The 12,286-nt window shown below is 38.5% G+C and overlaps 1 protein-coding gene across 2 annotated transcripts in view; it reads left to right on the top strand.

The window, feature by feature from the left end:
• The window catches only part of MLLT3 (MLLT3 super elongation complex subunit), a 255,930-nt gene that overhangs the window by 226,572 nt on the left and 17,072 nt on the right, over positions 1-12,286 (top strand). For both annotated transcript variants that reach the window (XM_046665094.1, XM_046665093.1), the window contains exons 6-8: positions 5,581-5,656; positions 7,475-7,604; positions 10,496-10,595. In XM_046665094.1, the coding sequence (XP_046521050.1) occupies positions 5,581-5,656; positions 7,475-7,604; positions 10,496-10,595 (306 nt within the window). The remainder of the gene's footprint in view (positions 1-5,580; positions 5,657-7,474; positions 7,605-10,495; positions 10,596-12,286) is intronic.

Here is a 12,286-nt window from a genome sequence, read left to right as displayed (position 1 = left end):
CTCCTCCCAAAGGCCCTACCTCCAAATACTATCACATGGAAGTTAGGACGTCAACATGAATTTGAGGAAGACACAATTCAGTCCATAGCACGTGCCTTTCTCATGGAAGAGCAAATGAAATAAAGAATATGATAGAGCTACACAAAGATATATTAAGAGGTTAGAGTTATTGACCAATGTTTGTCCAATTTTATTTTCATATACCTTTTTTTTTTGGTGAGGAAGATTGGCCCTGAACTAACATCTGTGTCAGTCTTTCTCTGCTTTATGTGGGATGCTGCCACAGCATGACTTGATGAGCGGTGTGTAGGTCCACAACCTGGGATCCGAACCCGTGAACCCCCGGCTGCTAAAGTGGAGTGGGCGAACTTAACCACTAGGTCACCAGCCCGGCCCCTTCGTATACTTTTCTATATAAGGTTTTGTTCTTTTAACATGTTTCATTTTGAAGTAGTTATTAAATGTTAAACCAAATGAAAATAAAAGTTTTTTTGTTTCTAGCCTTTTGACAATTCACTCTTGTATTAAAAGAGTTATTTTAGATTAGATTAGATTAGGCTCACGTGTGAGGGGATGGGCTATGATTACTTTTCAGGTGGTGAACAAGATGTAATGTACACAGAATTCGAAATATGATGTACATCTGAAAATAAATAATTATATTAAAAAAATAAAAATAAATGATTAAAAAAGAGTTATTTTATAACTTTTCAATACTTATTTCTTTGCTTAACTGTGACTTTACTTTTTTTGACGTAGCTATCACAATCTATTACCTATTAATGGGACCTCATAAGATAGAGTGCATTCCTACGGTGAAGAACTTTTTCTGCAGTTGTTTAGAATGGATATTATACCTCATTTTTCTTTAAAATTAGATGTATATTTGAAAGTTGCATTGGGTCATATTCAGTTTCTTGTAGAAGAGAAACTAAATGAGGCAGTCTTTTTTCAGTTTTATTGAGATATAATTGACATATATCATTATTTTAGTTTGTGTACAACATAATGATTTGATACATGTGTATATTGCAAAATGATTGCCCTAATAAGTTAACATCCATCACAAATGAGGTAGTCTTTAAATGATTTTTTTATGCTAAGTTAAAGAAAAGCGTCAGATGATTATGATGTTTTAGTGAAGGAAGGACTAAACTGACAAGAACCTAGTACCTCAGTCAATCATGAAAATTGAGCAGGGATGTAAATAAAGTGTACTACATTTGTGTTTTCATCTTTGGTACTCATCCTTGACACGGTCTTTCTGGATATTTGTGCAAAGAAAAGGAAATCTTTATTGCACGCTCTATGTTTTCATTTTTGAAACAAGGTAGAAATTTTGTGAAAAAGCAGCAAGGTGTCTATATATATAATTTGTTTCACTAGCTGCACTGTGTTCTCTCCCTTTCACCTGAAGAAAGGTGTATATTATTCTCCTCCTTTTTCTTTTTTTTGATTGTTTTAAAGATCAAGTTGAAATTCTGTTCATAAGTATAGTTGCCCATTAGAAAAGATGAAACTTCTGTCTTCTGATTACTTCAGGAGGAAGTCTGTGCCCAGGGTAAGGAACAATGCCAGGTTTTACAAGCCCTCTCGTGTGACCTACCTTGACAGGTGTTCTCTTTTGAAGCACTTAACTTCTAGGAGTTGTAAACATGTGGTTTTTCTTGTCTTAGACAAAAATAATCCTCCGTAGAAAATCCATTACAAGATAATTTTGCATAGCCATTTAATGTGGAAGATTGCATTGCAAATCTTGGTAGGCCCATTGTTTTGGTTGTAAAGATATATCTTGTTTTATGAATAGAGGAGTTTGTGATCTGCTGTAAATAACAGCAACCAAATGTTGATTAGCTACCATTATAACAACAGTGGGCTAGGACTTTTTACTTGATTATATCAATTTAACATTATCACTTCTACATGAGGTTCAGTGCCCTCACTCTATGAGGAAACTAATGCTTAAACAATCCTCCCCAAAACATGTACAACCAGTAGTAGAATTTGAGATTCTTAAGCCTGTACTTTTGTTACTGTGGAGCACACCATTTGAAGAAACTTTATGTCTAGTGTTTGATTACTCCATAGGTCAGCTAAGCAAGTGCTCAGGGCATCAGCAAGAAGAAGCAAAAAAATTTTTTTAGTGGGGAGAATTTTGATATTTCAAAAACAGGTGTCAAATTAGTCAGTAAGGGGAAAAATCAGAACCTTGTTGAATTTCCCTACACCTTGGTTTTGGTGCATACATACCCAGGGAGGGGAAAGGAGGATACCATAATCTTTCCATTCCTTAGGGCCTATACAAATTTTAGTCTAGCCCTGTTTATGGGGAATATTTTTTGTAAAGCAAAGAACCTTTCCTAGTTTATATAATCATTTTGGATTTGTGTTTTTAGAGGATAAATCTGATTTTTTTTTTTTTTAAATACAGCCTTCACTTGAAGTGAGCTCCAGCTCTATTTTTTTGGACTTGATGAAATGTAAGACTGTGTCAGCTTCATCTAGTATCAGAATGGCTTTTTGAGCAGTTAACATTTAGTTGAATTCTAAGTCCTAGTCAGCTTAGGTTGGTTTAAAGTCCATCCACCATGATGCGATTATACATGCTTCATAAATGTTTTTTAGAGTGGCGAACGTGTTCTGTTAGGGTGCTTTCTTGAAAAACACTTTAAGAGTATGCAGGAGTGCTACTTCTGTATAGATCCGTAAATTTCTAATTCTTTTCATGATCTTTTGCCCTTTTATGTTTTCTTAGAGAATCTTTCAAAAACATGATTTTTTGCATTTAGGAAAAAAGTGATTAACCTAGTATCAGTGGTGTTCAAACTGAACTTTTCATTTATATCAATTTGTTGAGCTTTGAAAAGGTAAACATACTTGGACCCCTACATCAAACCTATTGAATCAGAATCTCCTCTTGTATAGAATCGCTCCCCCCGCCCACCTTAACTGACTCTGATGAATATCCATGGCTATGAATCTCTGGGTCCTTGATCAATGGTTCAAAAGCCTGGTTGGTCTCCAGAACAGCAGCATCAGCCTCACCTAGGAACTTGGAAGAAATCCAGCTTCTCCTCCCTATCCCAGACTTACTGAATCAGAACTCTGGGGTGGGGCCCTGCAGACTGTTTTAACAAGTCCTCCAGGTGATTCTAATGCCCATGAAAGTGTTGCAAAAAGCTTCCAGGGCTTTGGAATTCGCTGCCCATCATTCAACATTTTATGCTTCTCCACCCACCTCCCTTGCTGTGAACTTTCTATTCTAATAGTCTCATTGAATTAATGTTTCTATTATAAACCTCCTCAAATGCTTTGTGGAAGAGGCAGGGTGCTAATGACCAATGTTGAATAAAAAGCCTTTTTCTCCTGTTGTATTATGTTCTTTACTCTTTGTCAGTTTTCTGATGGTCAGCAACTGTGGAATTATTAACCTTGTTTATGGTTAAGAAACTAAAAGAAAGCTGCTTGCAGGTTTGGTTCTGGCATTGGCATGATGCTTGAGACAGATGGGTCAAGTTTAGGATGGAGTTGGAGAGATGGCCATCATCCTCTCATGCTATCCTAATTAATGTCACTCTCAGCAGATAACGCTGGCAGAATGGCTCCTTTACGTCCAGTGCAACATGTACTGGGCAGGCAGGATGGAGAATTAGAGCTCTCTCTGCTCACTGTAAGGAAACCTCTTTTTTTGGCTCCCAGATGCTTTCCAGAGCTATCAAAATAATACCATTTGCAGACACTTTTCATGGCTGAAAAGAGCAACTTGGAGAGGAAAAGGAGTATTCTGCGGACCCCGGGAGAGATGTTTTGCAGCTGGGCATTGCACATAAATGCTAACTGAATGCCCTTTCAATTGTGTAACTCACCGTGTGGCTTGACAGTGGAAGAGCCACTCAACAGAAATGAAGAATACCTCACCCAGGCGTCTGTACTTGTAAGCCAACTCTTCTTTGTGGGCCACAAACAGCAATGTATAGAACACTGTACTGCAAATCTCAAGTAAATCTTGCCGTGGTGCAGGGCTGGTGAGCCGCCTGCTGCTCATTAGAGATCCTGTCTGGCTCTTTTCCTGCAGAATGAGTGGTAGATTGCTGACACCTGTTTTCCCATCCAGCCTAGGGATGTGAATGTGCATTAGGAATGCCTCAAAGTGCTTCCTTGTGTCCTAGTCTGTGGGGCTTGGAGTTGCTTGGGAGAGGAGGGGGTGGGAGTTCAGTTCTGGGAGGGGAGATGCAAAATCAGTGGTGAGAAACTGGAATATAAACTGAACTGAGATTCTCATCCTCATTTAACGGCTTCTGATTGTGCTCTTAGTTTGTCATCCATGTGGCCCTGATGAACTTGGTCACCCATTGAGCAAAGTAGAAAAATGTGTCCTGTACATGGCAAGACCTCAAATATTTCTCTAATGACGAGTGTGTAGTTGAGACTATGAGCACATTAGAAATGAAATAATCTACTCTTACAACCAAATTTATCAACATTTTTAAGTTATTTAAAAATAAATTTGGCCTTAAATATGTAAAATTCAAGTGTGCTGATGGTATGATCAATTTCTTTGCTCAATTCTGTCCATGTATTTGCTCTTCCATCTTTACCTACTATAAAGTCTCATAAAAACAGAGCAGCCAGTGGAACGGAGGGCGTAATGTGCTGCCTTGAGTCACAGATGTGGAGTGCCTGCTGTATGCAATGTATTATGCTAAGTACAAGGGGAGAACAAGAAGCACACGATATGCCACACCCCCCGCAAATCCCTGCTTTTTCAAGCACTGGCAGTCTACTGGAGAGAAAAGACACATGCATCAGAGGTAGCCTAATACCACAGCATATCTGACAAGCAAACAGATGATCCATATTTTCCATGGGTTTGGAGAAGAAAGAGAACTGAGTTGGGCAGGTCAAGGAGGATGTGGACTTCGTTCTGGGTATTAAAGGATGAAGAGAGTGTAGAGAGTGGAGTGTGTGTGTGATGCTCTTTCCCTGCATCAAAAAGGATGTGTGTGGTTTTTTTTAAGTAGTGGCCACATTTTCCCCTGACTCATTTGTGGGACTTGGTCAGGTCTCCTTGTGAACATTGGCCTCCATTTGTGAACCGTGGATGAATGGGGTTAGGGTTGGGTCATGGCCTTGGACCAGAGTGAAATTAACTGGCTCATAATGTAATTGAACTAATGACCTTGACCTCATTACCACTGTGTTTTAACCAGTTGAGTCAATCAAACATTGCAGAAAGGATAATCAAGGTATCTTTTAGGAAGAGATCTGGATAGCAGTAAACAGGAGTGAAATCAAAGGCAGCTTCTTTCCTTAAGCAATACCCAGACGTTTATCTCTTCATCCTTGACTGTATATCCTTGTTTCTGCATCTAGTAAAAATATGATGGACAAAATGAAAAGGACATCATGACTCTCCTGTATTCGTGTTTTTGACATAATGCAACCTGTAATCATTTTTCTTGCACAGTGTCAGACTGTCTTTGCAGGGCAAAATATTTTGAGCAACAATATTGTTTTTAAATTTTAGATGTGTAGTGTCCCATACATTTATTGATGATGCCTTTCTCTTCTTCTTTAAAGTCTGAACAACCCAGTCCTGCCAGTTCCAGCTCCAGCTCCAGCTCCAGCTTCACACCATCCCAGACCAGGCAACAAGGTATCAACATCTCCCAGGCAAACTATGAGACGTTTTTCTCATAAAGCATCTTAATGAGTTGATTTATGGTCTGTTTTCTACTGTTTTGTTATTTGAATGATAACTTGGCTTTTATGCAGTTGTATTTATTTCCCCTAGGAATGCACTGGAGTATTGTTCTGATGTATGTGGCCGGCCTCTAGAAATTCCCCTTTTTCCAGTCTCTGCCATCAGAGTCCCATTTTACAAAAGGATTATAGACACAGCCCATTCCAGGGAGTTCCCAAAGGAAATACAATAGCAAAAGCTGGACTTGCGAGGCTTTGACATAGAGAAATAGGTTTTTACTTTCCCGCCTAGACAGCTTTCATTATATTTATTTATTTTCCTTTAATCAACCTTATTCTTTGCCAAGTGTTAATTTTCTGTCTCTAAAATATTTTTTTTTCTCTACTCAAAGTCAAGGAAATTTAAATTTAAAGAAATTTAATCCAGAACATTAACTAAATATATTCTCCACTTCAAGTGTAGAAACTCCTCAAATATAGGCTCCATTTTTTTTCTTTAACATGAAAAGTGAGATAATATCAAGGAATAATTTGTTTCTGAGTATCATGTTACACATTACCTTTTTCACTGAGCACACTGAATTCCTGATGGCCTTGTATGTTTTTAAAAGGATTAAATTGTTGTGTGTGTTTGGGCTAAGGGTAAGCTTCCAGGAAAAAATAAAATGAAAGACACCGATCGTTTTGGCTATTCAGATTTCTTGTTCCACTGACTTCCGAAGATATTGGCCCACTACAAAAGCAGAGGAATTTGTGGTTTTGCAGAATGTGAGACTGCAGTCAGTAGCTGTTTAGAACTGGGTTAGTAATCACTCAGATTTTCCTATCATAGAGTAGACTTCAGCAATTGCCTAATCCAGAGTGGAAGTGCTTCTCTCACTTTCGTGATTGCTGTTATAATCTCTTCTGTTAAGATAAAAATATCTATCTTGTTTTCACCAGATGTAGAGTAGCAAAGTGAAAATAAGCCACGCTCATGAGTTTTTTCTGTGAGGCTTTGTGGGTTTTTTTCCAGTTCTGTCCTATTCTGGAATAAAATTATTTATGACTTGATTTTTTTCTCTCCCATCTAATACTGGATACTCTCTTGAATCTTCTGGGCCACCTGATTTATTACATGGTCTTATTTATGTAAATGCATGCTGGTATTTTGCCAGGAATTTCTTAAAAAGTAAAATAAAAATTGACTACATAAAATTGTTGCAACAAGACCTTGTGTCCAAGATCAATATGAAGATCAGAGATATGACATTACACCATGGAATTGAAATACTTTATAATCTGAACTTGACTGAAATGCTTGCTTGACCTGAAATTGACCTTGAAATAAAAGGAACAGCTAAACCTTAATAGATCAAAACGTACCACACAAAGGCTGCATTGCCAAGAACAAGTTACAACCACGGTGATTTATTAGTCTCAACTTTTCAATACATGGATTAACCTAACAAAACATTCAATTTACTAATAGATCTTTCTGTTTCTTTTTAGGCGTAAATTTTTTTAGGGAAGGAAAATAAATAGAAAAAAAATTCCTAGGAAATAGAGATTTCCTAACAAACATTTTGGGGCATCTATTATGAAAACACTAGTGTTTTGGCAGAGGTTACATTCCAGAAACTACCGAATTGTCTTGTAAACTATATAAACTTATGTGATGATGGTTATTTTTTACCAATGTTCGGTGCTGGTGAGCATTCCCGTGCCTACTATGGCTAGGTATATTTGAAGTCGTATGTTTGACTGCCTGTGGTTCACTGTCATTACTCAGGTCCTTTAAGGTCTATAATGAAAGATCTGCATTCCGATGACAATGAGGAGGAATCAGATGAGGCAGAGGATAATGACAATGACTCCGAAATGGAGAGACCTGTAAATAGAGGAGGCAGCCGAAGTCGCAGGTGGGTGTCTTGGAAAGAAAGAGGTTTCCTTCGATGGACTCCTCCTTTTTCACTAGATCTGTTAGTGTAACCACAGAAAGGTGTGAAACACCAAAAACAATGGCAGCAAATGGTCACATTTATTTGAAGTTGGGGCACCTTGGCATGTTTACGCTCACTTCTACAGAGAACTATTTGTCCCTTTTCTCAGAAAGGAGAGGTCTTTCCTCTAAAAATTTTATAGGGAAAAATGTCATATTAGAAGTCCTTGTTCTTGAAAGTATACGCCAGGGTGGCAGGACTGACTGCTAAAATAAAGTCTGTTTTCTTTTGAAGAGTTTGTGTAGATGCATTGCTGTAGGTAGTCTCAGAATTTGAAGAAACGTGTTTTCTGTTTGTAGTTGGAAATACATAATTGGCTTCAGTGAATTATGTGTGTGACCTAATTAAAACTAGGATCACCTGTGTGTGTTTTCTAGCAAATAAATTCCTTTTAAGTGTGCTGACAATTAGGTTCCTTAAGTAGCTTTAATGCTGTGAGGCATAATTCCACATTATAAGATGATAATTCATGTCGCTTATAATTAATAGTCAACTTGAAATTGCCTTGAGGATTTTATTTCTTTATCATGAGGAAAACAAATAGGCGTGCTTACTTTAATGTGTTTTGAGTAGAAAAAATATGAATCAACTTGAACTTAAAATCCAATTACATTTATAATATATCATGTTAAATCTGTTCCCACTATCCATTACTGTAAACAAGGCCCTGAAATTCCTAAAAAGAATGCAGTCTTAACCCAAACTGGACAGACCATGTTTCCTACTTGCTAATTTCTTAGTGTTAGTGTCCGTTGAGAAGAGGCTCGTTACAGTATATGTTCCATCAGATCTCTCAATGATCCTTCCTGATGGCCCTACTCGATACTACTTCTTCCACCTTCTCCCAAGGTCACCTGCCTGTGTTCCTTTTGAATAGGAAAAAATAAGGACCTTATGGCCGTAGCCTTATAATATTTCCCTTTAGAAGTCTTTAATCTAACAAGAAGGAAGCTAGTGGGGCAAAAAGACTTAAAAATGGACTGAAACTTGGAGGTGAGGAGCATATTTAGGACAACCCAAATCCTGACCCCTGGCTGCTCTTAAATTTAGCTGATGAAAAAGGCCTGACTTTTTAGACAGTTTCCCAAGTTATTGTTGTTGAGAAGATCTACATATTCTGTGATTAGCTGTTGCCCACCCACTTACTGCCCCCTCCCCTGAGTCGGTGTGGGTCAGGTCGTACACGTCTGTGAGTTGTCTGATGTGATACACGTTGTTGGAGATGCTCCTCTTTGCCTCCGCCTGACATGTGCTGTTAGCACAGCAGCACCAGTGTAACATTTGATCTTCATTGCACTTGTGAAGTCTCAACTGTTTAATCAGTTTAAATACTCAGCCTTCCACTTCAGTCAAGAAGCATTTTAAAGGAGCGCTTCAACTGAACACTTCATTAATGTAATTTAGTTAAGAAACACAAGTTCCATCAGTTTTTTGCTAAAAGGATGTCCCAGTGTATCCTTTTCATTTCCTATCTTGTATCTTGTCTATCTGAATATGTTTTAGAGCTAGAATGTGATTGCCTATTCAGAGTGAAAGAAAAACTACCCTGATTTCTGAAGCATTTTCTGTTTCTGAGAAGAATATTATATTAGGTTACTATATAATCAAAGAGACAGAGCAAACACGAAAGGACATTTTTGATGGAGAGCTTATGTTCAGCAGGTTAGAATAAAGAAATATCTCCCACTCTGGCTATAAGAAAATTCCACTTTGTTCTGAAAAGAATAAAATAGAGGAAGGGGTGATATTTTAATTATCCTGATAGCATTGTACTTTTCTCTTTTTTTCTTTTTCAAGATTCACCCTGAGCTAACATCTGTTGCCAATCTTCCTCTTTCTCTTTGTTCTTCCTCCTCCCCAAAGCCCCAGTACACAGTTGTATGTTCTAGTTGTAAGTCCTTCTAGTTCTTCTATGTGAGCCACAGCCTCAGCATGGCTACTGACAGATGAGTAGGGTGGTTCCGTGCCCAGGAACCGAACCTGGGCCACAGGAGTGGAGCGTGCTAACTTTAACTACAAGGCCATCAGGACTGGCACAGCATTGTATTTTTCTAAAGCAGTTATCCCAAACACACGGCCTCTTCATGTTGGTGTAGGATATTTCCAGTGAATCGTTGTATTAGCGTTTGGAACTCAGGACAGCCTTGAATCATTACACAGTAGAAATGATTGGTGATGGGTCTCACATGTTGGGCTTCAGACATCCCATCCTCAGATGTCATCCTGACCTGTCAGTCATGCAAGGCTGTTGTCCACATTCTTAGCAGTTGTTTCCACTCCTGCAGCCTGTATTTTAGCCATATTTATAAATTTTTCATGGGTAGCCAAGAGGCAGAGGGAAAGGAAAATAAAATGGAGGACCCTAGAAACTGTGTAATTTTGCTGACTTTCTGCAAGTTTGAGTGACATGCTTGATGATAGTAGATGGGTGGAGCTGGAGCAGGGAGCTAACTATGAATAAATGAAGCCAGTGAAGTATAGTGGCTGAGCACCAGCTTTGGGTCGCATTGCTTGGGTCTGAATCCTAGAACCACCACTTTTACCTCTATGACCCTAGGTGGATGACCTAGTCTCTCTAAGCCTCAGTATCCTAACCTGTGATGTAGGGATCATTAAATGAGGAATAGAGGGTCCAACACTTAATACAGTTCCAGGTACAAAGTAAGCGCCGATCCGTGTTAGCAGTTGTATGAGTTAAAGCAAGTTTTCAATGATTACCGTTTGGATACCTTGCTCTCTGCACCTATTTCCATGGATATTTCAAGAATTGTCTGTAATGATGCATATTTCTCCTCTCTGTTTCTTTTCAGAGTTAGCTTAAGTGATGGCAGCGACAGCGAAAGCAGTTCTGCTTCTTCACCCCTACATCACGAACCCCCGCCACCCTTATTAAAAACCAACAACAACCAGGTAGGTTGCTGGGTTCACACTGTTCAAGACTGTAGAACTAGATGTGATCATTTCTACAGAGCACACAAAATCTTCTACCCCCTTACTCGTAAACAAAGTGCTTCTTGATAGCAAATAAATGGAAACCTACAACCTTAGGAATAAACATGTCGTTAGGATAAAAGAAGTTCTCTTGTCATGAAAAGTATGTTCCATTGGCTGGGTTAATTAAGTAGTTGCAGGAAGGGATAGTGACAGAAGTGCTGCCCATTTACTCCTGATTTCTATATATTTTTCCCCTCAGCAGTAAGTAGGCGAATTCATGAATTAGAAAGAATAAGACCTTTGGAGCTAGTATCAAGTCTGTTCTTTGTTTTACTAATTGACAGGTAGGAAATTACCTTTTAACTTCTGATTCTCAGTTTCCTCATCTGTAAATGGAGATATTAATACCAACCTTGCTGCTTATTGGGAGGATGACCAATACTAGAGGTAAAGAAGGTGGGTCAGTGCCCACACCTACTTGGCGCTCAGTTGATGGTAGATGTTTACTATTATGGGTGCTCTGCCTCTGTGCTCATTCCAGAAAAAGAGGATCATCACTTGTGATTGTGAGGAATAGTTAACAAAATGCAGAGTAAATAATGGTCATTATCATTGCTATAAATCAAGCTAAAGGAAGTCTTATTAATTTGGAAGTCAACTCTGAATATAGTTATTTGGATAAGGTCAAGGCAGAACTTTGAAAGCTGTGATGAAGAGCTTTTGTTAAACAAATGATTAAGATTGGGATATTTTAAATACTTACTAAAATAAACCATTTTCAAGTATCATGAATATTGTAAAAGCCTCATTGTGCGTTGAGTTGATACTCTCATTACCGTAAGTTATTCTTATCTCTCTTTAGACAAATTCCCTGTGACCACTACAATAATTGCTTAATTCAAGTTACCATGTGAATATTATTAACTTGGAAATAAAAGAACTTCATTTTTCTAAAATTATTCTGTTTCACAGGTGTCCTACAATCTTAAATGGTCTTGTTCTTGAATTTGTGATCTTTGTTTTACTGGGAAAGTGTGATTTGATAGCTGAAGACTTTGTTTTATATAAAGCATAAGCAAAGAGCTCTTAAAATTTAAAATCCTTCATTTATAAGGGTTATCTACAACTTGAAGCCTCTATTATTAAGTAGGAATAACATCAGGGTTCTTTACGTGACCAGGTACAATTCAACTGCAGTTTCTTTGTGTCCTTACATGTGGATGCAAGCCCAGCCTCATGGTCTGTTAGAGACTGGCTCTTCAAGGAGTTAGTGCGTTCTCATTCCTTATCCTGACTCCCTGTGGTCCTTGTGTTCCCTCATCTTCAGGGCCAGCCATGCCGATGGCCCAGCCAGCTTCCACCACCACTACAAGTCGAGCTTTTCAGGGTAAAGTGAAGACTAAGCACGTAGCCATCATCACCAATCAGTTGAGAAGAGCCGGCGCGTGGCTAACTAGATAACTCAGGATTCTTTTGTAGATTTATGCTTCAGTATGAGCTGGCAAAAGAATAGAATTTGGACCCTGAATACATTTTTATATCCAATTGAAACCTATTTAGGCCTGATTTCTGCTTCTGGTGGGTGCTGTGTTAGAATTAGGTTACTTCATGGGTGACAGCAGTGGCCGTGCCAGGAGTGAAGGACACTAGTGTATGCGTTTGTGCCC

The sequence above is a fragment of the Equus quagga genome, chromosome 6, assembly GCF_021613505.1.
Source record: "Equus quagga isolate Etosha38 chromosome 6, UCLA_HA_Equagga_1.0, whole genome shotgun sequence".
NCBI classification, from domain to species: domain Eukaryota; kingdom Metazoa; phylum Chordata; class Mammalia; order Perissodactyla; family Equidae; genus Equus; species Equus quagga.
The sequence above is the reverse complement of the archived record's forward strand: the minus strand, read 5'-3'. Positions and strand labels throughout refer to the sequence as shown.